The 27,370-nt window shown below is 44.5% G+C and overlaps 1 protein-coding gene across 1 annotated transcript in view; it reads left to right on the top strand.

Annotated features, from left to right (window-relative positions):
* LOC138969514 (arf-GAP with Rho-GAP domain, ANK repeat and PH domain-containing protein 1-like) overlaps positions 1-27,370 on the top strand; it is a 134,973-nt gene that overhangs the window by 77,592 nt on the left and 30,011 nt on the right. The window contains exons 20-30 of the mRNA XM_070342329.1: positions 33-67; positions 924-987; positions 3,527-3,588; positions 4,439-4,506; positions 9,403-9,511; positions 11,054-11,143; positions 14,913-14,969; positions 19,514-19,559; positions 20,591-20,669; positions 21,441-21,513; positions 26,991-27,081. Coding sequence (XP_070198430.1) covers positions 33-67; positions 924-987; positions 3,527-3,588; positions 4,439-4,506; positions 9,403-9,511; positions 11,054-11,143; positions 14,913-14,969; positions 19,514-19,559; positions 20,591-20,669; positions 21,441-21,513; positions 26,991-27,081 — 774 coding nt within the window. The remainder of the gene's footprint in view (positions 1-32; positions 68-923; positions 988-3,526; positions 3,589-4,438; positions 4,507-9,402; positions 9,512-11,053; positions 11,144-14,912; positions 14,970-19,513; positions 19,560-20,590; positions 20,670-21,440; positions 21,514-26,990; positions 27,082-27,370) is intronic.

Here is a 27,370-nt window from a genome sequence, read left to right as displayed (position 1 = left end):
TTCTAATAAAATTGTTTCCCTAAATGTAACAGGTAGCAGTTTGGACGAGGACAGTGCTAATAATGAGGTGAGTGTGTTAAATAGTGTGATCCTGTCAGCAATCTGTGATCGTGCTAGATGTTTTATAAGCCGTTATTAACCAAAAGACATGAAACAAAAAACGGTCACTTAGTTGCAGTAACCACTAAAACTAAAAGAAAAAGTAATGATGGAAAAGCTGTATTTTTATACCCAAACTTGTTAAATTACTGACAGGATTGACGGGTTGAAGATTTTTTTCTTTCCAGTACTTGCAAGCGAAACTAGTCAAATACTACTTCAGAGTACTTTGAATGCATCATGACTCTTGACACAGTTATATGGGTTGATGTAGTTGAATGAGTATAATGTCTCACGCTTTCCTTATTTGTTCTTAGTAACTCAACTATGAGAGGTATTGTATGGTAAAGCTTCTGGAGCTAATTGACAGGATCAGTCAGTCAAATTGTCAATCTCCCTCCATCGGCTGAGGAAATGCACACATCGATTTCATGTTGCCGCTGTTACTTGTTCTTTTGATTTTAAATTTATTTTACAAGTTTGTCAACCTTGAGGGTATTAATTTTATGTATTGCACATGGCATCCCAGAAGACTGACATTTGTAAGTAATGAAGTACAGTAAAAGATTTGTATGTTAGACATAATCTGATTTTTAGTCCAAGAGGCTGTGACAGTTTTATCATGAAATCGTAAAATGTTAATCTGTCACAAGATTAAGACATCTGGGATGTTATTCTGAATCCAACAGACAGTGACATTTTAATCACAAAATTGTGAACGTTTTCAGTAATTTGTACAAGATTTGTATCTGTGAAGTTTTTTGTTGTAACCGACGAACAGACTATTGCAGTGATTGCACATGTTGAAATTTCTGTTTGTGAAGGGTCGACTTCGGGAGGACGTCAGACTTCAAGGTTATCTTCTGAAGACTGGACCTGTTGGCAGAAGTAAGTGCTTCTTTAACATAGACTCAGGACTTTAAGACTCAAAGATATTACTGAGGACATAATAGTAATGGACACTTACTAATTGCCCCTTCTCACCAGAGCTCACTGCCATGTACAATAGCAACAGCGTGCATACACACAAACGCACACACACACACACACACACACACACACACACACACACACACACACACACACACACACACACACACACACACACACACACACTAAAATACAGTTTGTGGATAACAATACTAAGACTATCCTAGATATTATATCAAGCCAGGGCGGGGATGTAGCTCAGTCGGTAGCGCGCTGGATTTGTATCCAGTTGGCCGCTGTCAGCGTGAGTTCGTCCCCACGTTCGGCGAGAGATTTATTTCTCAGAGTCAACTTTGTGTGCAGACTCTCCTCGGTGTCCGAACACCCCCGTGTGTACACGCAAGCACAAGACCAAGTGCGCACGAAAAAGATCCTGTAATCCATGTCAGAGTTCGGTGGGTTATAGAAACACGAAAATACCCAGCATGCTTCCTCCGAAAGCGGCGTATGGCTGCCTAAATGGCGGGGTAAAAACGGTCATACACGTAAAAGCCGTGGGAGTTTCAGCCCATGAACGAACAAACAAACAAACAAAAATATCAAGCCAACTCTGCTTTATATATTCATTGGAGTTAATTATTGGCTGTGATATAGGTAGGATAAGAAATGTTTTTGGTTGTGCAAGATTTAGTTAAATCATTTAATACTATGCACTAAAATACATCATGTACTGTGCTGAGTTATCCTTCTGAACGAAAAATGTTAATCAATGTTACTGAGTCTGCTTCGACAAATCAAGTAAATGTAATGTCAGTTCATAATATCAGTTCACTAACTGCTTTTGTTTGGTAAGTTTGAGTATTCAGCACCAGTTTTCAAAAATATTCTATGTGGATTCCTAGGTTTACTGAATAGGAGAAACTACCAGCAACAGTATTTGCTTTTACTTTTTCACCTTATCTGTTGAAAGGAGGAAACAACTTCTTTTGAGTTGTTTGTTTATGTCAGTTGTTCAGTCTACATTTCACAAATAATAAAAGAAAAAGAAATGAATAAATAAATAAAACATCAATTCAGACACTTGATTTTCCTTGGACTTACTTTCATGTAGGCACATGTAATTAGGCTGGTTTACCACACAATTATTCTGCCATAGATCTTGAACACCACATTCCCAAATCAAATAGCGTGGCTGCATTCTGTGCAGGCTTAAAAAAAAACCAAGTCGCGTAAGGCGAAAATACAACATTTATTCAAGTAGCTGTCAAACTCACAGAATGAAACTGAACGCAATGCAACGCAGCAAGACCGTATACTCGTAGCATCGTCAGTCCACCGCTCATGGCAAAGGCAGTGAAATTGACAAGAAGAGCGGGGTTTTAGTTGCGCTGAGAAGGATAGCACGCTTTTCTGTACCTCTCTTCGTTTTAACTTTCTGAGCGTGTTTTTAATCCAAACATATCATATCTATATGTTTTTGGAATCAGGAACCGACAAGGAATAAGATGAAAGTGTTTTTAAATTGATTTCGAAAATTTAATTTTGATCATAATTTTTATATTTTTAATTTTCAGAGCTTGTTTTTAATCCAAATATAACATATTTATATGTTTTTGGAATCAGAAAATGATGGAGAATAAGATGAACGTAAATTTGGATCGTTTTATAAAAAAAATAATTTTTTTACAATTTTCAGATTTTTAATGACCAAAGTCATTAATTAATTTTTAAGCCACCAAGCTGAAATGCAATACCGAAGTCCGGGCTTCGTCGGAGATTACTTGACCAAAATTTCAACCAATTTGGTTGAAAAATGAGAGCGTGACAGTGCCGCCTCAACTTTCACGAAAAGCCGGATATGACGTCATCAAAGACATTTATCAAAAAAATGAAAAAACCGTCTGAGGATATCATACCCAGGAACTCTCATGTCAAATTTCATAAAGATTGGTCCAGTAGTTTAGTCTGAATCGCTCTACACACACACACAGACAGACAGACAGACAGACAGACAGACAGACACACACACATACACCACGACCCTCGTCTCGATTCCCCCCTCTACGTTAAAACATTTAGTCAAAACTTGACTAAATGTAAAAAAAAATTGTGTGCTGAATTAATTTAGCAGGTTGACATAGACAAAATGGATTTAACACAAAATTGCCACTGAGCACAAGAAGTCACCAAGATGTTGATGATTGACACATGGTTAAGGTGAAGGATTGACACATGGTTAAGGTGAAGGATTGACACATGGTTAAGGTGAAGGATTGACACATGGTTAAGGTGAAGGATTGACACATGGTTAAGGTGAAGGATTGACACATGGTTAAGGTGAAGGATTGACACATGGTTAAGGTGAAGGATTGACACATGGTTAAGGTGAAGGATGCTGGTAATCTCATGTGCAAGCCTGAAGAGATTTGTGACCGTGTACAGGATACCTGACACAAGAAGGAATGTACCTTTAACATGACATTACCTGCACTTGCAGCTTTTGACCAGAGGTGGTGTGTCCTTGAGCACGGAGCCCTCACCTACTACCTCAACGACAGGGTAAACACTCTTCATGTTTTGTCATGTGTACTTACTACCTCAACGACAGGGTAAACACTCTTCATGTTTTGTCATGTGTACTTGCTACCTCAACCACAGGGTAAACACTCTTCATGTTTTGTCATGTGTACTTGCTACCTCAACCACAGGGTAAACACTCTTCATGTTTTGTCATGTGTACTTGCTACCTCAACCACAGGGTAAACACTCTTCATGTTTTGTCATGTCTATAGCTGGCTGGCATGCAGGCGTAGTATTGCCTTGAAGACAATTTTCACTCCAAGGCGTACATTTAAAGGAATAATCAAGTTATTGTAATTATTGGTGTTCATTTCTATCAGTAACACGCTTTTGAATGAACAATTAAGTTATTGTGATCAGTGTTCATTTGTAACAGTTACATGATTTTATATGAACATTGTTTTTGTCACCAGTGTTTATTTGTAACAGTAGGATGCATTTGAAAGGGGTCCTGATTTGGCCTATTATGGTCCGCTGGACCCGAAAAGCAATAGCTAACTAACTAACATGCTTTTGAAAGAACAATCAATTTATTGTTGACATCAGTGTTTAGTTTTAACCTTAGCATGCTCTTAAATGAGTGCTATGTTTTTTAGCTTGCCTTCTCTGATAAAGTGGCTCATTGCAAGCTTTGTAGTGTGCACATGCAGCTTTGAAAACAATATCAAAACCAAGAGCACACACACACATGGAGTACGTGTCAGTGTTTAATTTCAGTTGCGGGATTGTATTGGCTGTGGAATAGTTGAATTATGCACATTGTAGCTCATGATTTAGGTGTGCCACTTAATGTTTTTGATGACAAAGGTCAATTTCTTTACGTTGACAGAGCACCATAGCAAAGGATTCAATCGACAGGAAAGCCATCTTGTGCTTACAAGAAGTTCCATCAGAAAGGTAACCTTTTTCACTGCAGTAATTTGATTCTGTGTGATGTCTCATGAAAGGAATGTAGCTTGAATTGAAATCTAAATTAATGAGTGTGAAAATGTGGGCAAAACAATAAACACTTATGAAGCAGTACTCTTTATATATGTGACTAGCAGCATCCTTTGGCTGCCTCTACTGCGGCTGCCATATCTTTTCAGCTAGCAGTTCCACAAACAAATGATTTCTGTGTGATTGTTCTTTATATTAGATGCCAAGCCATAGCAAGTTTTGCCTTCCCTCATTATGTTGTCGAATTTTATTCTGTTTTCTAATTTGTGACTTTGCTTATGTTGGTGTTGTGGGTTTTTGATACAGTAAAGTATATCATTACCACTTGCCTGGCTGCTCTGGTGCTGTCGTTCCTACGTACGTTTGACGCGGTTTTCTTTGATATATAAGAATAACAAAAAGGAAAGCTTGAACCACAAAATAATTCCATGCTCTGAGCGCTTTACAATATTACATGTACCTGCAAATAACATTTTAACACACTGTTTCAATACAATGACATACATTTTAGCATAATCAGAAAACAGTATAATAACAAACACAATATAAAACAGCAAGGTACATTATTCACATTTCAACATTATAGGACCATTAGAAGATGTACCCCCCCGCGGGTTAGGGGGAAGAATTTACCCGATGCTCCCCAGCATGTCGTAAGAGGCGACTAACGGATTCTGTTTCTCCTTTTACCCTTGTTAAGTGTTTCTTGTATAGAATATAGTCAATTTTTGTAAAGATTTTAGTCAAGCAGTATGTAAGAAATGTTAAGTCCTTTGTACTGGAAACTTGCATTCTCCCAGTAAGGTAATATATTGTACTACGTTGCAAGCCCCTGGAGCAAATTTTTGATTAGTGCTTTTGTGAACAAGAAACAATTGACAAGTGGCTCTATCCCATCTCCCCCCTTTCCCCGTCGCGATATAACCTTGAATGGTTGAAAATGACGTTAAACACCAAATAAAGAAAGAAAGATTAGAAGATGTATATACACATTCAAAACTATGCAATTAATACATGAATCATTCCCATAAAAAGGGAATAAATAAATGTTCAAAACACATGGATAACACACTCACGCACGCACACACACATGCACGCACACATGCAAGCACGCACACATGCAAGCACACACACACACACACAATCAATCAATCAATCAATGACGCTTATATCGCGCATATTCCGTGGGTACAGTTCTAGGCGCTCTGCAGTGATGCCGTGTGAGATGAAATTTTATACGGCCAGTAGATTGCAGCCATTTCGGCGCATATTTACCTTTCACGGCCTATTATTCCAAGTCACACGGGTATAGGTAGACAATTATTAACTGTGCCTAAGCAATTTTGCCAGGAAAGACCCTTTTGTCAATCGTGGGATCTTTAACGTGCACACCCAATGTAGTGTACACGGGGGGAGGGTTCGGACACCGAAGAGAGTCTGCACATAAAGTTGACTCTGAAATAAATTTCCGCCGAACCTGGGATCGAACTCACGCTGACAGCGGCCAGCTGAATACAAATCCAGCGCGCTACCAACTGAGCTATATCCCCGCCCCACACACACACACACACACACACACACACACACACACACACACACATACAATACCACTGTACAGCCATCTCTTTTTCAGGACACATTACTGAGAGCTGGACACTTGCATCTTCTATATCTATATACGGCTTCTGTGTGTCTGTCTGTCTGTCTGTCTGTGTGTTCGCGATGCACGGCCAAAGTTCTCGATGGATCTGCTTCAAATTTGGTGGGCATATTCAGGTAGACCCCGGACACAATCTGTTCGATGAAAATTTTGAACACGTGCTCTTAGCGCGGCGCGGTGAACCGAGTTTGGTTTTTCTGTTCATTCATTCAGATCCATTCCCAGTAACTCTTCCTTATCTTCTCCAGTGTTTTGCGCGTTTATCTCCCTTCCTTCGTGTGGCGTCAATCACGTACGGTATTTGCAAGAATACTGAATGAGAAAGTTTGATCTTCCGATCACAGCTACGGTATCATCCTCAACTCAGGTCAAAATGAGTACGGGTCATTCTCTGAGATAACTGGCGATAGCCGTTGAGCGATGACTGATCAGAATGCTACGGTATGACAAGCAGCTTCAGATATTCCCGTTACTATTTTTAGAAGGTCACTGTCCACAACGCTTTCACCCGTTGTCCTCACTGTAAAAGTGCAAAGGTCGAATCTATTTATAGCCACGCGAAAAATCCACTGTCATCTATCTCTATACGGCTTCTGTGTGTGTGTGAGAGTGTGTGTGTGTGTGTGTGTGTGTGTGGTGTGGTGTGGTGTGTGTGTGGTGTGGTGTGTGTGTGTGTGTGTGTTTGCGTTGCGGTGAACCGCGGTGAATAAATACTCTGTTTCGCGATACGAATTACGAAAATAAACACTTTTTTGTTCGGCTCTACTTCTTCACTTCTTTCACTTCCGCCACACAAAAACAGCGCTTTTCTGCACAGCACTTTTCTGCACCGGTAGTACATCTAAGTATTGCAATTCGTGTACAAAATCCCTCCCATCTTCAAAATATTGCCACTAATATATACTACCCCTCCCATCGTAAATATTCTGCATCAAATTTGGTGGGCATATTCAGGTGGACCCCGGGCACAAACTGGTGGATGAAAATTTTCAACACAGTGCTCTAAGCCGGCGAACCACCACGCTGCATACTCGCGATTCACCCGGCAAAGCCGGGTATTCCTCTAGTGTATATATATACAGCAGTCCCTGCAATGTACGGCCCCCGGCGTGAGCGGACACCTGACATGTACGGACACATTTGCTCGGCACGGAGTGTTTTCCTTCTATATTTGCCCCCCCTTAAACGGACACCTGCAAAACGTGGACGCGGACACTCATTTTCGGTCCCAACAGCAGGTCATACCTCCAATGTACGGACAGACCATCGTCAAATTTTCACCACAACAAAATCGATAACAGAGCAGTCCGGCTCTTGGTACAAAGATCACAGCCACAATGGCGTGACGACAGTCACTGGTAACTTGAGTGCACCTGTACCCATCAGGAGGGGGGTAGTTTTGGTCAGAAGTGGAGTACATGCGAAGATGCCAACATGAAACTGCACTGTGCTCATTATTCTTGTCTGTTGACGTAAACAACAGAAACCACAGTCGATGAAGGTCCTGAGCGAAAGAGAGTGAAAAACCGGCCACAGTTCTCAGCATCGTGTGTCTGTGTGTAACCTCTTTCATTGACAAGATACTCTTGTTTCCCCTCAGCCTTGACCATGAGTCGGTTGCCTAATCTGTGAACCCTTCAGTTGTCTTGCTTTGTCAAAAGTTACGACACAGTCAAGTGGTTTTGCTCTGAGTGAACAGTTGGAGCTGACCTCTCTGGCCACAGCCCCAAACAGTACATGGCTGGAGGGAGTGAGAGAGAGAGGGAGGGAGGGGGGGGGATGGAGGGGTAGCTGGCTAAACTCGGTGGGGTGTCCGGTGTCACTGCATGTCAGCAGGAAGAGCATTGGAGAGAAATAGAGAGGTGTACTCTTCCACACAATTTCCAAGCATCAGTTGTCACGGCTTGGGGTAGGCATTTAGTGAGGGAGAGTGAGAGCTGTGTTATGTACAGTGTACGTATTTCCGACTGAAGAGTGAAAAGTCACTGCCATGCCACATGATCGGCATGCAGTCAATAAAGCCAGACAAGATGAAAATAAATGACATGATTATGACATCCAGCTCTATTTGCTGCTATTTATTCAAACTGGTCTTCAAGCTTATTCTTGCAAGGCATCTGCACACGCTCCTCTGTGCTGTGTTTGTGTGGCTGCTTTCGTATGTCAGTGCATGGTGAGTGTGTTCACTGCCTTGAGGATTTATTTTATCTCTTCTTTTCAACACTTTTCATACAAATCATTTTTACAGAACGTTTAAAGAAGTATTAGGAGTTTATTGTTTAGCAGCCACAAGAAGTGATTAGCATAGACTGTTGTTTGTGTGTCTCTGTGTGTGTATGGGGGAGGGGGTAGTGTGGTCACCCCTCCCGTGACCGGACACCTGCAATGTACGGACAGTTTTGCTATGGCCCAAGGGTGTCCGTTCATGAGAGGGACTGCTGTATTACATTGTTTGATATATGGCTTGCCTATTTTTAAACTGTATCCTTTGCAGCCTTTGCTTTGCCTCTTTTAATTACCTCGTACTTATTAGAAAAATAAACAACGTGAAACTTGCTTCTAACAAGAGGTAGCTTTCAGTTAAAGAAGATGAACAGTTATATTGTTCCTTTCAAGTTGTAAAACTGACGAGAATTAAAAAAAAACCACTGTGAAATTGACATGTTGTGTAGTGCAGTGAAAAGATTGTGTCTTCTTGTAGGAGGAAAAATATTATTAGCTTATATGGCCGAATCTCATTTTAGGTCCAAGATTCTTGCCACTTTTGTCACCTGCAGCCTGTTTGATTTGTGAAGATGTCTCTGTTCAGCACCAAAGACTTTAAAGTAAAGCTTAAATTTTGTCATAATTTTTGTACTTCCTGAATTACAACAAGATTTGCATGGGATCAGCAAAGGCAAAGATAATTTTGTTTATAACATTTCCTATTCCAGAAAGCAAGATGACTGTTGGTGAGAAAAACAATGATAAAAACCAAAGAGACATTCTCTCACCAAGACGAGGACAGCACAAAATCTGGTGTCAAATTTTCTCAATAGGACATTTTTATTTGTTTAGTTTTCGTGATAGCCTTTCCTGTTACAACTCATGAACGTAGATTTAAGTTATTGTGGGCTTTCAGTGCACATCGCCCCTGTTTATACCTACAGATGCATGTGTTCATGACTTACACAGTGATGGACGTATTGTTGCAGACCTGAGAGCGTGTTTGAGATCAGCACATCTAAGGGCAGTAACCGTGTGTACACTTTTGCTGCTGAGAGTCCCAGTGACAGAGGAATGTGGATGAGAACGTTGGGAAAGGTATATCACTTTATTGTGCTGATCAGTTCACTAACATGTTATCCTTCGTCATACTACCTCACACTTGACGGGCGCAGTGGCGTGATGGTAAGACGACGGCCTCCTAATCGGGAGGTCGTGAGTTCGAATCTCGGTCGCTGCCGCCTGGTGGGTTAAGAGTGGAGATTTTTCTGATCTCCCAGGTCAACTTATGTGCAGACCTGCTAGTGACTTAACCCTCTTCGTGTGTACACGCAAGCACAAGACCAAGTGCGCACGGAAAAGATCCTGTAATCTATGTCGGAGTTCGGTGGGTTATGGAAACACGAAAATACCCAGCATGCCTACTCAACGAAAGTGGAGTGAAGCTGACTATGCTCTCAGGGTATAGTGTGGGGAACCCAAATGGGCAAACGAGCTCACACGTAACCAGACAATTTTGGAACGCTGAAGAAGAAGATACTACAGTCGAGATCATTTAACACGAAAAACGATAAGCCGAAAAAACCCATTACGCAAAACGTGTTGTCAGTCCCAATCATTCCCTTCATAAACCCTACTAAAAAACCCATCATAACGCGAAATAAAACGATCTGAGACTCATGCAAAAAACGTTTACACGAAGCCGATTCTCGGTCTTTTTTCAACTTGTAGCTTTCAAAGCGAGAAGTGTTCACGTGTTTACACGGCCCATTGAAAGAAAGAATGAAATGGTCGACGTAAACTTAGACTTTATCACGAAGTCGGTACAGCTCTCTTGTGGTGTTTGCTTCTTGCGCGTGCATATTCTTCCCGATAATTCCATAATCTCTCACTTTGGAAATTGGAGCAGATGGCACACAAATGTCACAGTGTATCAAGATTCTGAAGCCACTTCCGAAAACACTCTACGGCTTACGCGCGTTTGTTCGGTTGGTCAGCAACGATCAACTCTGTTGAAGCGTTTATACTTAAAACGGGTATCTTCTATGCTTTAATCATTTCATCACTTCATTGGCCCGTCAAGACACGGAAAAAAGCGGCTTCCTTTTGAAATAGAGCCTTTTATTCGCTGTCAGAGAAATGAAGCGACCCGAAAGTCAGACTCCTGCGAAGTTAACAACAACAAGACACGGGATGAATTCTTACACAAAAGAGTACTTCCGTTCAAAACGAAAGCTGAAACCGAATCGCGTCAGCAGTTCAAACGAGTTTCGCGAACATCGCTGCAAGTAAACCGAGTTCAAAATAGTTTGATCATTTTCGTTATCGCAAAAAAACGTTAACTCGAAAAAAAATATTGGTCCCTTTCATTTCGTGTAAAGCGATCTCGACTGTATCTCACAACCCTGCTGTGCTATTTCCTGCTGTATAAAAAACCTTGGTGACTTTAAGAGTCGGTTGTTTACATTCACAGTTTTCTACTTTAGGCACGTAATGAAGCGGATGCTTGTAGTATGATTTGTGTTTAAGCAGATCTTGCCAATGGCAGTTGTAGCTTGTGGGCTTAATTACACAATGTTATTTTGATAGTGACTGTGTGAGTAAGATGATAATTGAAGTGTTTGTTGCTGTGTGTTGAAGCTGATCTCGCCAGTGGCGGTGATGGAACATGTGGGCATGATGGACTTTGGTCTCGCTGCCCTTGTCTTCATGCGCGAGTCTGTCTCAGAGGTAAGTGGCACATGAGGTATAAAAAAAAGGCAATCAGAATGCGTGTGTGTGTGTGTGTGTGTGTGTGTGTGTGTAAGGGGGGATAAATTGATTGAATGAATTTGATTGATTGAGTGATCTTAATTGCTAAAGGATTGAGATTTTAGGCTAACGCCTAGTCTTACAATCTGTCTCTGTTAAAACTATGACGCATTAGTTTGACCCCTGGCTCCCTGATCGTTTTGATCTTGTGACTATCAGTTTTCCTAAACTTGGACTAGACACAGCCAGAATAGTTGGGACCTATACATATTTTCAATCCAGGTCCAATAGATCTACAATTGTCCTCTGAGTCTGGAAATGACACAGTTAGTGCAGCAGATCTACAATTGTCCTCTGAGTCTGGAAATGACACAGTTAGTCCAGCAGATCTACAATTGTCCTCTGAGTCTGGAAATGACACAGTTAGTCCAGCAGATCTACAATTGTCCTCTGAGTCTGGAAATGACACAGTTAGTCCAGCAGATCTACATTGTCCTCTGAGTCTGGAAATGACACAGTTAGTGCAGCAGATCTACATTGTCCTCTGAGTCTGGAAATGACACAGTTAGTGCAGCAGATCTACATTGTCCTCTGAGTCGGGAAATGACACAGTTAGTGCAGCAGATCTACATTGTCCTCTGAGTCGGGAAATGACACAGTTAGTCCAGCAGATCTACAATTGTCCTTTGAGTCTGGAAATGACCCAGTTAGTCCAGCAGATCTACATTGTCCTCTGAGTCGGGAAATGACACAGTTAGTGCAGCAGATCTACATTGTCCTCTGAGTCTGGAAATGACACAGTTAGTCCAGCAGATCTACATTGTCCTCTGAGTCTGGAAATGACACTGTTAGTCCAGCAGATCTACAATTGTCCTCTGAGTCTGGAAATGACACAGTTAGTCCAGCAGATCTACAATTGTCCTCTGAGTCTGGAAATGACACAGTGCAGCAGATCTACAATTGTCCTCTGAGTCTGGAAATGACACAGTTAGTCCAGCAGATCTACAATTGTCCTCTGAGTCGGGAAATGACACAGTGCAGCAGATCTACAATTGTCCTCTGAGTCTGGAAATGACACAGTTAGTCCAGCAGATCTACAATTGTCCTCTGAGTCTGGAAATGACACAGTGCAGCAGATCTACATTGTCCTCTGAGTCTGGAAATGACACAGTTAGTGCAGCAGATCTACATTGTCCTCTGAGTCTGGAAATGACACAGTTAGTCCAGCAGATCTACATTGTCCTCTGAGTCTGGAAATGACACTGTTAGTGCAGCAGATCTACAATTGTCCTCTGAGTCTGGAAATGACACAGTTAGTCCAGCAGATCTACAATTGTCCTCTGAGTCTGGAAATGACACTGTTAGTCCAGCAGATCTACAATTGTCCTCTGAGTCTGGAAATGACACAGTGCAGCAGATCTACATTGTCCTCTGAGTCGGGAAATGACACAGTTAGTGCAGCAGATCTACAATTGTCCTCTGAGTCTGGAAATGACACAGTTAGTCCAGCAGATCTACAATTGTCCTCTGAGTCTGGAAATGACACAGTTAGTCCAGCAGATCTACATTGTCCTCTGAGTCGGGAAATGACACAGTTAGTCCAGCAGATCTACAATTGTCCTCTGAGTCTGGAAATGACACAGTTAGTCCAGCAGATCTACAATTGTCCTCTGAGTCTGGAAATGACACTGTTAGTCCAGCAGATCAGATCTACATTGTCCTCTGAGTCTGGAAATGACACAGTTAGTCCAGCAGATCTACATTGTCCTCTGAGTCTGGAAATGACACTGTTAGTCCAGCAGATCTACAATTGTCCTCTGAGTCTGGAAATGACACTGTTAGTCCAGCAGATCTACAATTGTCCTCTGAGTCTGGAAATGACACAGTTAGTCCAGCAGATCTACAATTGTCCTCTGAGTCGGGAAATGACACAGTTAGTCCAGCAGATCTACAATTGTCCTCTAAGTCTGGAAATGACACAGTTAGTCCAGCAGATCTACAATTGTCCTCTGAGTCTGGAAATGACACTGTTAGTCCAGCAGATCTACATTGTCCTCTGAGTCTGGAAATGACACAGTTAGTCCAGCAGATCTACAATTGTCCTCTGAGTCGGGAAATGACACAGTTAGTCCAGCAGATCTACATTGTCCTCTGAGTCTGGAAATGACACTGTTAGTCCAGCAGATCTACAATTGTCCTCTGAGTCGGGAAATGACACAGTTAGTCCAGCAGATCTACATTGTCCTCTGAGTCTGGAAATGACACTGTTAGTGCAGCAGATCTACAATTGTCCTCTGAGTCTGGAAATGACACAGTTAGTCCAGCAGATCAGATCTACATTGTCCTCTGAGTCTGGAAATGACACAGTTAGTCCAGCAGATCTACAATTGTCCTCTGAGTCTGGAAATGACACAGTTAGTCCAGCAGATCTACATTGTCCTCTGAGTCTGGAAATGACACAGTTAGTCCAGCAGATCTACATTGTCCTCTGAGTCTGGAAATGACACAGTTAGTCCAGCAGATCTACAATTGTCCTCTGAGTCTGGAAATGACACAGTTAGTCCAGCAGATCAGATCTACATTGTCCTCTGAGTCGGGAAATGACACAGTTAGTGCAGCAGATCTACAATTGTCCTCTGAGTCGGGAAATGACACAGTTAGTCCAGCAGATCTACAATTGTCCTCTGAGTCTGGAAATGACACAGTTAGTCCAGCAGATCTACAATTGTCCTCTGAGTCTGGAAATGACACAGTTAGTCCAGCAGATCTACAATTGTCCTCTGAGTCTGGAAATGACACAGTTAGTCCAGCAGATCTACATTGTCCTCTGAGTCTGGAAATGACACAGTTAGTCCAGCAGATCTACAATTGTCCTCTGAGTCTGGAAATGACACAGTTAGTCCAGCAGATCTACAATTGTCCTCTCAGTCTGGAAATGACACAGTTAGTGCAGCAGATCTACATTGTCCTCTGAGTCGGGAAATGACACAGTTAGTGCAGCAGATCTACATTGTCCTCTGAGTCGGGAAATGACACAGTTAGTGCAGCAGATCTACATTGTCCTCTGAGTCGGGAAATGACACAGTTAGTCCAGCAGATCTACATTGTCCTCTGAGTCGGGAAATGACACAGTTAGTGCAGCAGATCTACATTGTCCTCTGAGTCGGGAAATGACACAGTTAGTCCAGCAGATCTACAATTGTCCTCTGAGTCTGGAAATGACACAGTTAGTCCAGCAGATCTACAATTGTCCTCTGAGTCTGGAAATGACACAGTTAGTGCAGCAGATCTACAATTGTCCTCTGAGTCTGGAAATGACACTGTTAGTCCAGCAGATCTACAATTGTCCTCTGAGTCTGGAAATGACACTGTTAGTGCAGCGTCGCAGGAACATTAATCTCACCGGGCCCTATCTTCAGTTTGTGGAAGAGATGTGCTGAACAAAGATGACTTGCTCTGCTCGGTTGTGGTTATAGTATAGCTGTCGGTCTTGTTGTATCTGGGGTGTTCTTGGTTCCACTTCCTTGGAGCAAGGGTTTGTATGATGGTCTTGTCATCTTGCTAAGAGACCTGGTTGTGTGGTTATGTGAAGTGTGTGAGAGTGACCGAGTGTTGTTGTGTGAGAGTGACTGAGTGTTGTTGTGTGAGAGTGACTGAGTGTTGTTGTGTGAGAGTGACTGAGTGTTGTTGTGTGAGAGTGACTGAGTGTTGTTGTGTGAGAGTGACTGAGTGTTGTTGGTGTGTGCAGGACTGGCGCGCCACATGGATCATGCTTACCTGGAGGTTGCTCAACTACATGAACAAGGTAACCATAGCTTTGCTGTGCTCTCTATGTTGTTACGCTCTAATCTTTCTCTGCTGTGCATTTATAGACCTCTTCAACTTGTTTGTTTGTTTGTTTGTTTGCTTAACGCCCTGCCGACCACGAAGGGCCATATCAGGGCGGTGCTGCTTTGACATATAACGTGCGCCACACACGAGACAGAAGTCGCAGCACAGGCTTCATGTTTCACCCAGTCACATTATTCTGACACCGGACCAACCAGTCCTAGGACTAACCCCATAATGCCAGACGCCAGGCGGAGCAGCCACTAGATTGCCAATTTTAAAGTCTTAGGTATGACCCGGCCGGGGTTCGAACCCAGGACCTCCCGATCACGGGGCGGACGCCTTACCACTAGGCCAACCGTGCCGGTTAACCTCTTCAACTGTCAGTCGGGCACTGGGATGAAGAGGCTATAGTACTGAGATGGCTGTTGTTACCTGTAAAATGCTTTGTTAGTTTGTGTGTGTGTTTATGTGTGTGTGCGTATGTGTGTGTGTTGTGGAGATCGCTAGATACCACTGGAATCGAATGGAAGGATATGGAACTTACTTTGATTAAGTGCGCAGTCACTCATGACGTAAGCGTAGACGCTCATCGAACAGACGGAACTGTGTAGATCTAACCAGATTAGTGTCGATGTTTCCCGAATATTCTCGTATGTCCATTAACTATATAAGTAGGGCTGCGCACACGTATTGTTGTTCTTTACCAGTCTTGCACTTGTTCTTTCTTACACTGTGCTGAGAGATATTGTCACCGTTGTTCCAGCTGTTAATAAATCTACAGAACCTACACAAATCGTTGTGTCTCCTTTGCGACTGAGAGTGACGAAAGGAAAAACACGACAACTGGCGTCGTCGACAGTTACTTCCCTTGTCTATTCGGAGTGACTTATTACTGCAAAATGACGGAAACAGAGCAGCTGATAACGCTTCTAAGGGAGCAGTTGGAGCAACAGCAACGCCAGCACAAGGAAGATATGGAGCAACACATGCACCAGATGGAGTTGATGATGAAAGTGTTCAGTGGTGCCGCAGCTTCTGCCAGGGAGGAAAGCTACGACGATCCGAGTGCTTCGAATCTACGTTTTCCCATTACTACACAGGCAGCTGCAATCCCATCTTTTGTTGCGTTTGATGCAACATCGGAACTGTGGCCTGACTACTGGTCAAGATTTTGCACGTTTGTGGTCGCCAACTCCGTGCCGGAGCAGCGCAAGGCTCAAGTTTTCTTGACGAATCAGACTGCTACGGTCTACAAACAACTGGCAAATCTGGCTACTCAGCAAAATCCGCCCAAGGACATCAACAGTTTGACAATGGACGAAATTGTCAAATTCATGAAAGAACAGTTCGACCCAAAACTCTTCATAGTGCGAGAACGTTTCAAGTTCTGGAGTGACATGAAACGGAAGCCAGGCGAAACTCTCCAGGAGTTAGCAGCGCGCATACGCCAAGACGCCGCTACCTGTGACTTTCCTTCGATCAAAAACCCACAAGACGAAGCTCTGAGACAGAGATTCATATGTTCTGTCAACAATGAGGCTGTCTTAAAGGCTCTATTCAAGATCAAGGACACAGAGCTGGATTTCGCACGTGCTGTCCAAGTCGCGATTGAGACTGAAGACGCAGCGAAGGTTGCCAAGGAAACTGTCTACGGTTCCAAGACCATGCCAGTCAACAAGGTCCACCAGAACAAGACTACGGGTCCACGAAAGAACCACAAGCAGTCTAATTCCACAGACAGGAAGTGCTACCGATGTGGAAAGGCCCACAAAGCAACAGACTGCCCCTACAAAGAAGCCAAATGCCGATACTGTGACGTCACAGGACATTTGGAAGCTGTCTGTAGAAAAAAGCAACATCAGAATCGGGAACGACATTCCCAGGCTTCCGTGAAGAGAGTCACGAAAGCAGAGCTTGTCAACGCGATCCTCGGTGAAGTTCCCCAAGATACTCCTAGGTTGGATGTACCCATAACAATCCAGGACCGACAGTTCACCATGGAACTGGACACCGCAACTACGGGAAATTTTGTTTCTCTTCCGGTCTGGAGACAACTAGGAAAACCGAAGCTGGATGACGTCACACATCGTTACGAGTCTGCCAGCAAGCACGACCTGCCCGTGCTGGGAACTTTCATGGGCCAAACCAAGGATCCAGTGACTGGTAAGCAAAGCTCAATTCCGTACATCGTCACCAAGATCCCTCATCTGAATCTGCTAGGACGCAACGCAATCCAGACTCTGGGAATTTCTGTGGACAATGCTCTAGGACTGAGGAGCATAGAGAGTCACGCTAAGAGTGAGGGTGCAAAACCTACGCATCCAGCGACCTCCAACGCGCCTTATGCTGCCCTGCAACGAGATTGTCACAGACTGTCTGATAAATTCCCAAATCTCTTCAAACAAGAATTGGGATGTCTCAAGGACTTCGAACTGGACGTGAAGTTCAAGTCTGATGCGAAGCCGGTTTTTCACAAGGCACGTCCGGTACCTTTCGCTCTTCGTGATGACCTCGCCAAAGGCTACGAAGAAGGCATCGCCAAAGGAGTCTGGAAGCCAGTCCAGTTCAACGAATACGGAACGCCAGTGGTACCAATTCGTAAGGCACAAACCTCGGGCACCCTGAAGCCCAAGCTACGGATCTGTGGTGACTACTCAGTGGGCATCAATGATCAGCTTGAAGATCACCGTCATCCATTGCCACTCCCAGAGGAACTGATGCAGAAGCTAGGAGGTGGATTCGGATACACCAAGATCGATCTTGCTGATGCCTACAACCAGATCAAGCTGGCACCAGAGAGTCAACGCAGGCTAGCCCTCAGCACTCACCGTGGGGTACTCCTGCAGCAACGACTTCCTTTCGGGATAAAGTCAGCACCTGGTTACTTTCAAGAGATCATGGAAAACCTGACCTGTGATCTACCTGGTGTTGCCGTCTTCCAAGATGATATACTCGTCAGCGGGAAGGACGCCAACGACCACCTGAGCAACCTGGAACGTTTGCTCACTCGTCTGAACGACAAAGGACTCAGATGTCGTCGTGAAAAGTGCGAGTTCGCACAAGCCAGTGTGGAATACCTTGGACATACCTTATCGGCCGAAGGGATCTCCAAAGGATCGAAGGTCGAGGCAGTTTTGAAAATGCCAGCCCCTACGGACGTCTCAAGCTTGAAGTCTTTCTTGGGCTCAGTTCAGTTTTACGGGAAGTTCATCCCTAACCTGGCCAGCATGGCAGAGCCGCTCTACCGCCTGACGAAGAAGGCGAACCCCTGGAAGTGGGAAGATGAGGAACAGGCAGCATTTGAACAGTTGAAAAATATGCTTTCCTCGGATCAAGTTCTGGTACACTTCGATCCAAACAAGACTTTGGGACTAGCTTGTGACGCGTCCAACGTTGGAATTGGAGCAGTCCTATTTCATCGCTATCCAGATGGAAGCGAGCGCCCAATCGCCAACGTGTCCAAGACTCTCACGGCTGCAGAAAGGAACTACAGCCAAATCCACAAGGAGGCATCCTAGTGTCAGATTACTCCAGACTTGAAAGCTGTCGTCAAGGTAACCAGACAGTACAAGGCCGGAGATCCTGTGTATGCTCTGTACCATGGACCTCGCCGAGACAAACAACCCCGATGGGTACCAGCAGTCATCAAGAAGTCTCTGGGTACTCGCTGCTTCAACGTCATGGTCATTCCTCATGGTCCAGTATGGAGACGACACTGGGAACAGCTACAGCCACGCTACACCACTGAGGAAGACAATGAACCTGGTGAGGAAGTGGACACTGTTTCTGAACTTGTAACAGATCACCCCATGGAGATCTTGGAAACTGTGCCACAAACTCGGAGACAGACCAAACCCAAAGGTACTCCATCCGTTCCAGAGTATGGACCAGACAATCCAAGACGGTCAAAGAGAACACGCAAACCCACAGAGAGACTTTGCTGTTGAAGCTTGAGGAGTAGCATCAGTTTAGGTGGGGAGGTGTTGTGGAGATCGCTAGATACCACTGGAATCGAATGGAACATTATAGAACTTACTTTGATTAAGTGCGCAGTCACTCATGACGTAAGCGTAGACGCTCATCGAACAGATGGAACTGTGTAGATCTAACCAGATTAGTGTCGATGTTTCCCGAATATTCTCGTATGTCCATTAACTATATAAGTAGGGCTGCGCACACGTATTGTTGTTCTTTACCAGTCTTGCACTTGTTCTTTCTTACACTGTGCTGAGAGATATTGTCACCGTTGTTCCAGCTGTTAATAAATCTACAGAACCTACACAAATCGTTGTGTCTCCTTTGCGACTGAGAGTGACGAAAGGAAAAACACGACAGTGTGTGTGTGTGTGTGTGTGTTTGTCAGTTTGTCTGCGTCCAAGTGCATCTGTGTATCTCTTTCCTTTGTTTCAATCGTACAGAACGCAATGCATTTAAAACAAAAAATGTTTTTAGATGTTATGGTCTTTTTGAAAATTGCTGCAAACAAGAAAAAGTGAGAAATTGCTTTTAACATTTCAGGACTTGAAGTTGGATCATGTTGACTTGCGAAAGGCCACACAAATCCGTGAGTACATGATTTGAGATGAAATGAAAATAAGATGTACTTGGCATGATAATAGTTTACCATTAACGATTGCAATGATGTAAGGAACTGCTGACGCATTTTAATTGTTTGATAAAGCTGCGCCAGCAAGAATTGAAAGAAAACATGTTGCAGTGCGTTACCCCCAACCCTTAATTTTTTTTTTAAAAATACAACGCCAAGTGAATGTTCATATGTGATTCCTTCTGACATAAAGAACAATTTGAACATTGTGACATGATTAAGTCGATTGATTTGTCAATATCTGCTAGTGCTGCCCTTAACTGGTTATTTCTGGTAGTTAACCAGTTTTCAATCGTAAATAAACCTTTTCTGTGTTATTAAAACTTGGTTTGACCGACTGGGTGGCCGAGTGGTAACGCACTTGCGCTCGGAAGCGAGAGGTTGCGAGTTCGACCCTGGGTCAGGGCGTTAGCAATTTTCTCCCCCCTTTCCCTAACCTTGGTGGTGGGTTCAAGTGCTAGTCTTTCGGATGAGACAAAAAATCGAGGTCCCTTCGTGTACACTACATTGGGGTGTGCACGTTAAAGACCCCACGATTGACAAAAGGGTCTTTCCTGGCAAAATTGTATAGGCATAGATAAAAATGTCCACCAAAATACCCGTGTGACTTGGAATAATAGGCCGTGAAAAGTAGGATATGCGCCGAAATGGCTGCGATCTGCTGGCCGATGTGAATGCGTGATGTATTGTGTAAAAAAAAATTCCATCTCACACGGCATAAATAAATCCCTGCGCCTTGAATATGTGCGCGATAAAAATTGCATTAAAATTTTTTTTAAAAAAGTTAAAAAATCCCTGCGCTTAGAACTGTACCCACGGAATACGCGCGATATAAGCCTCATATTGATTGATTGATTGATTGATTGATTGATTGATTGATTGATTGATTGATTGATTGATAGTTGGTACACATTTAGAAAACACTGATCCACAGGATATTGATAGTGTATGTATAATGTAACGTCTTTCTTTCTCTGTGTTTTGTACAGGCATGCAGGATCCCCAGAGTGGCTCCTGCCCTCTGTGTATAGAGAAGGGCGGCTGCTTTGTCGTCAGCTCCCCTGGACAGTCAGTATACTACCTGTCACTCTCACTCTTTCAGTCACCCATAAGGCCTAGAAAAAATTCCCTGTGCAGTCAAAATGGGGAGGTTTTGTGTCAATTTTGAAGGGAACCATGACATGACCATGACCCTTCAAAATTGATGCAAAACCTCCCCTTGTTGACCGCTCATGCGATCGACACCTGCAACAGTAGAAATAACATAACGCAGGAAATGCGCAAGATAGCGAATCAGAACAACCTGTTCTGCATGGATACTTCATTTGGCTTTCTCCTCGTTTGTAACGGTTGCTAAGTTTTGCCAATTCTGAATTTTCGTTGATTTTTAATTGATACCTTACGTTTGTGTCAGGTCAATTTTGGGGGTACCCTTATTTGGAAAAAAAATGCCAGATAGCCAAGTGAAGGGCCTTTAATAGAATAGAAAGTTTGAATGAATTGACACGGGAATGAATGCTGTAGTTGGGTATGAAAATGGGTGCAATAATTGTTTTGCCTAGTTTAATTTTATTTAGTAGAAAATGAAATTTACCGGCAATGGGGAGAAGATAGGGAGAGGAGCAAGTTGCATGTTTGTTTTGGGAATTACACGCACATACGCACACACATGCGCATACACGTACAAATAAACTATTTCTGAACCAACCTAACTACCCCAGAGAGAGATAGTTCAGAGATGATTGAAATCACAGGCACCTGAGGATTTGAAAAGTATGTTTTTAATTTAAAATTGTGTTTGGAAAACAAGGAAGGACAAAGCCTGTGTGTATTTTTCAGGACATTTTACATACAGGCCAACCTGCAGAGGGACACAAAGAGCATCCTTGACGCTGTGACCATCGCCATGAAGGTAAGGCTGCGTGCAGGTATGGGTTGTCAGCACAGTCCAACCTGTCTATAACCACCGCCCAAGGGACAAACCAAAAGTGGTCATTATGGACAGGCCTGTCACCATGGAAGGGGAATTATTTTGGGGGGAAAACCTTGTTGGGGATATGTTTGGGTGGTCTAATGTGCAGGTGGTTGTCATTGAGAGGTCAGCATGCAGGGCAGGTTGGACTGTAGAGAGGACAGCATACAGGGCAGGTTGGACTGTATAGAGGTCAGCATACAGGGCAGGTTGGACTGTAGAGAGGACAGCATGCAGGGCAGGTTGGACTGTAGAGAGGACAGTATACAGGGCAGGGTGGACTGTAGAGAGGACAGTATACAGGGCAGGTTGGACTGTAGAGAGGACAGCATACAGGGCAGGTTGGACTGTAGAGAGGTCAGCATACAGGGCAGGTTGGACTGTAGAGAGGTCAGCATACAGGGCAGGGTGGACTGTAGAGAGGTCAGCATGCAGGGCAGGTTGGACTGTAGAGAGGACAGCATACAGGGCAGGTTGGACTGTAGAGAGGTCAGTAAACAGGGCAGGTTGGACTGTAGAGAGGACAGTATACAGGGCAGGTTGGACTGTAGAGAGGACAGCATGCAGGGCAGGTTGGACTGTAGAGAGGACAGCATACAGGGCAGGTTGGACTGTAGAGAGGACAGCATACAGGGCAGGTTGGACTGTAGAGAGGACAGCATACAGGGCAGGTTGGACTGTAGAGAGGTCAGCATACAGGGCAGGTTGGACTGTAGAGAGGACAGGATACAGGGCAGGTTGGACTGTAGAGAAGTCAGCATACAGGGCAGGGTGGACTGTAGAGAGGTCAGCATACAGGGCAGGTTGGACTGTAGAGAGGTCAGCATACAGGGCAGGTTGGACTGTAGAGAGGTCAGCATACAGGGCAGGTTGGACTGTAGAGAGGTCAGCATACAGGGCAGGTTGGACTGTAGAGAGGACAGCATACAGGGCAGGTTGGACTGTAGAGAGGTCAGCATACAGGGCAGGTTGGACTGTAGCTTCAGTGAAAGCAGACCTTGCTATTCTAAAAACTCCTGCTGTAAGAACTGGGCATGTGGTTATGCAAGTATTCTCTTCTGTTTACTTTAGTAATACAACTTGTGCCCAGGTCCAAATATTGGATGTGCATTCAGAAACTGCCACCCAATGAAGACGTAGGTGGGACTGAATAGTGCTGGGAGCACGCTGCATTAAAGGTAGCTAATGGATGATTAGTCCATTCAGACTGTTACATGGGAAGAATAGAGAATGCATCCACTTGGACCCATACCAAAAATCAACAGCAGCACTGCTTCCAGTGCAGAGTGTGAATTTGTTTCTCAATTAATTTTTCAGATTGATGTAGGCGTTGTTCATATAATATATTCAGCGATATAGGTGTTATTCACATAATTAATTCAGCACAAAATTCCCATTCTACACAAGAAGCAGAAAGGTTGAAGATTGTTGGTAAATGTCCGAGTAGAAGGAAGCTGGGCCTTTAGTCCAGGTAAAAGACTTGAGGGATCTGTCATGGTGGACAAGATGGTGGACACAAGAAGGGACACAAGATAAAGGCAGAGTTGTGCTACATGTGGTGACTGTGTGATGGCTGTGTTGTGCTACATGTGACTGTGTGATGGCTGTGTTGTGCTACATGTGGTGACTGTGTGATGGCTGTGTTGTGCTACATGTGGTGACTGTGTGATGGCTGTGTTGTGCTACATGTGGTGACTGTGTGATGGCTGTGTTGTGCTACATGTGACTGTGTGATGGCTGTGTTGTGCTACATGTGGTGACTGTGTGATGGCTGTGTTGTGCTACATGTGATGGCTGTGTTGTGCTACATGTGGGGACTGTGTGATGGCTGTGTTGTGCTACATGTGATGGCTGTGTTGTGCTACATGTGGGGACTGTGTGATGGCTGTGTTGTGCTACATGTGGTGACTGTGTGATGGCTGTGTTGTGCTACATGTGGGGACTGTGTTGTGCTACATGTGATGACTGTGTTGTGCTACATGTGATGACTGTGTTGTGCTACATGTGGGGACTGTGTGATGGCTGTGTTGTGCTACATGTGACTGTGTGATGGCTGTGTTGTGCTACATGTGGTGACTGTGTGATGGCTGTGTTGTGCTACATGTGGTGACTGTGTGATGGCTGTGTTGTGCTACATGTGACTGTGTGATGGCTGTGTTGTGCTACATGTGGTGACTGTGTGATGGCTGTGTTGTGCTACATGTGGTGACTGTGTGATGGCTGTGTTGTGCTACATGTGGTGACTGTGTGATGGCTGTGTTGCGCTACATGTGACTGTGTGATGGCTGTGTTGTGCTACATGTGGTGACTGTGTGATGGCTGTGTTGTGCTACATGTGATGGCTGTGTTGTGCTACATGTGGGGACTGTGTGATGGCTGTGTTGTGCTACATGTGATGGCTGTGTTGTGCTACATGTGGGGACTGTGTGATGGCTGTGTTGTGCTACATGTGATGGCTGTGTTGTGCTACATGTGGTGACTGTGTGATGGCTGTGTTGTGCTACATGTGGTGACTGTGTGATGGCTGTGTTGTGCTACATGTGGGGACTGTGTTGTGCTACATGTGATGACTGTGTTGTGCTACATGTGATGACTGTGTTGTGCTACATGTGGGGACTGTGTGATGGCTGTGTTGTGCTACATGTGATGACTGTGTTGTGCTACATGTGGGGACTGTGTGATGGCTGTGTTGTGCTACATGTGACTGTGTGATGGCTGTGTTGTGCTACATGTGATGACTGTGTTGTGCTACATGTGGGGACTGTGTGATGGCTGTGTTGTGCTACATGTGATGACTGTGTTGTGCTACATGTGGTGACTGTGTTGTGCTACATGTGGTGACTGTGTTGTGCTACATGTGATGACTGTGTTGTGCTACATGTGATGACTGTGTTGTGCTACATGTGGGGACTGTGTGATGGCTGTGTTGTGCTACATGTGATGGCTGTGTTGTGCTACATGTGACTGTGTGATGGCTGTGTTGTGCTACATGTGATGACTGTGTTGTGCTACATGTGGTGACTGTGTTGTGCTACATGTGGTGACTGTGTGATGGCTGTGTTGTGCTACATGTGATGACTGTGTTGTGCTACATGTGGTGACTGTGTGATGGCTGTGTTGTGCTACATGTGATGACTGTGTTGTGCTACATGTGGGGACTGTGTGATGGCTGTGTTGTGCTACATGTGATGACTGTGTTGTGCTACATGTGGTGACTGTGTGATGGCTGTGTTGTGCTACATGTGGTGACTGTGTTGTGCTACATGTGGTGACTGTGTTGTGCTACATGTGATGACTGTGTTGTGCTACATGTGGGGACTGTGTTGTGCTACATGTGATGACTGTGTTGTGCTACATGTGATGACTGTGTTGTGCTACATGTGATGACTGTGTTGTGCTACATGTGGTGACTGTGTTGTGCTACATGTGGTGACTGAGTTGTGCTACATGTGGTGACTGTGTGATGGCTGTGTTGTGCTACATGTGGTGACTGTGTTGTGCTACATGTGGTGACTGTGTGATGGCTGTGTTGTGCTACATGTGATGACTGTGTTGTGCTACGTGTGGTGACTGTGTGATGGCTGTGTTGTGCTACATGTGATGACTGTGTTGTGCTACATGTGGTGACTGTGTGATGGCTGTGTTGTGCTACATGTGGTGACTGTGTGATGGCTGTGTTGTGCTACATGTGGTGACTGAGTTGTGCTACATGTGGTGACTGTGTGATGGCTGTGTTGTGCTACATGTGGTGACTGTGTTGTGCTACATGTGGTGACTGTGTGATGGCTGTGTTGTGCTACATGTGATGACTGTGTTGTGCTACGTGTGGTGACTGTGTGATGGCTGTGTTGTGCTACATGTGATGACTGTGTTGTGCTACATGTGGTGACTGTGTGATGGCTGTGTTGTGCTACATGTGATGACTGTGTGATGGCTGTGTTGTGCTAGCTACATGTGGTGACTGTGTTGTGCTACATGTGATGACTGTGTTGTGCAACATGTGGTGACTGTGTGATGGCTGTGTTGTGCTACATGTGGTGACTGTGTGATGGCTGTGTTGTGCTACATGTGGTGACTGTGTGATGGCTGTGTTGTGCTACATGTGGTGACTGTGTGATGGCTGTGTTGTGCTACATGTGGTGACTGTGTGATGGCTGTGTTGTGCTACATGTGATGACTGTGTGATGGCTGTGTTGTGCTACATGTGATGACTGTGTGATGGCTGTGTTGTGCTACATGTGGTGACTGTGTGATGGCTGTGTTGTGCTACATGTGGGGACTGTGTGATGGCTGTGTTGTGCTACATGTGGTGACTGTGTGATGGCTGTGTTGTGCTACATGTGGTGACTGTGTGATGGCTGTGTTGTGCTACATGTGGTGACTGTGTGATGGCTGTGTTGTGCTACATGTGGGGACTGTGTGATGGCTGTGTTGTGCTACATGTGGTGACTGTGTGATGGCTGTGTTGTGCTACATGTGGTGACTGTGTGATGGCTGTGTTGTGCTACATGTGGTGACTGTGTGATGGCTGTGTTGTGCTACATGTGGTGACTGTGTGATGGCTGTGTTGTGCTACATGTGGTGACTGTGTTGTGCTACATGTGGTGACTGTGTGATGACTGTGTTGTGCTACATGTGGTGACTGTGTGATGACTGTGTTGTGCTACATGTGGTGGCTGTGTTGTGCTACATGTGGTGACTGTGTGATGGCTGTGTTGTGCTACATGTGGGAACTGTGTGATGGCTGTGTTGTGCTACATGTGGGAACTGTGTGATGGCTGTGTTGTGCTACATGTGGGAACTGTGTGATGGCTGTGTTGTGCTACATGTGGGAACTGTGTGATGGCTGTGTTGTGCTACATGTGGGAACTGTGTGATGGCTGTGTTGTGCTACATGTGGTGACTGTGTGATGGCTGTGTTGTGCTACATGTGGGGACTGTGTGATGGCTGTGTTGTGCTACATGTGGGGACTGTGTGATAGCTGTGTTGTGCTACATGTGGTGACTGTGTGATGGCTGTGTTGTGCTACATGTGGTGACTGTGTGATGGCTGTGTTGTGCTACATGTGGTGACTGTGTGATGGCTGTGTTGTGCTACATGTGGTGACTGTGTGATGGCTGTGTTGTGCTACATGTGATGGCTGTGTTGTGCTACATGTGGTGACTGTGTGATGGCTGTGTTGCGCTACATGTGGGGACTGTGTGATGGCTGTGTTGCGCTACATGTGGTGACTGTGTGATGGCTGTGTTGTGCTACATGTGGTGACTGTGTGATGGCTGTGTTGTGCTACATGTGGTGACTGTGTGATGGCTGTGTTGTGCTACATGTGGTGACTGTGTGATGGCTGTGTTGTGCTACATGTGGGGACTGTGTGAGAGCCTGACGGCAGTGAGTGATGGCTGTGTTGTGTGTGCAGCAAAGCGGCAAGTCACTGCTGGACCAGCAGCTGTCCCAGGACAACATACCGGTCATCCTCGACAGGTGTCTCAAGCAGGTGGACACCAGAGGTAAGCACACACAACTTGTCATGGCTACTTCCGCCTTCCACCCTCTTATTTTCAAATGAGACTGAAGATGAGAAAGAAAATACAAGATACAAGATACAAGAAGTTGTATTGTCCTCATCAATACAAGGAAATTTGGCATGTGTGTGGCAAGACATGATACACTGATACATAGACATTTACAAAACACAACCGAAGTTCAATATCAGCACACCCTTACGCAACATAACCGCTACTTCAGACACACAGGCTACATGTGCCCCTCGGACGTACGCAACCCACAATTCACCCA

This window comes from Littorina saxatilis, linkage group LG6 (genome assembly GCF_037325665.1).
Source record: "Littorina saxatilis isolate snail1 linkage group LG6, US_GU_Lsax_2.0, whole genome shotgun sequence".
Taxonomy (NCBI): domain Eukaryota; kingdom Metazoa; phylum Mollusca; class Gastropoda; order Littorinimorpha; family Littorinidae; genus Littorina; species Littorina saxatilis.
Note: the sequence above shows the minus strand (reverse complement) of the source record. Positions and strands in the feature narration are given on the sequence as shown.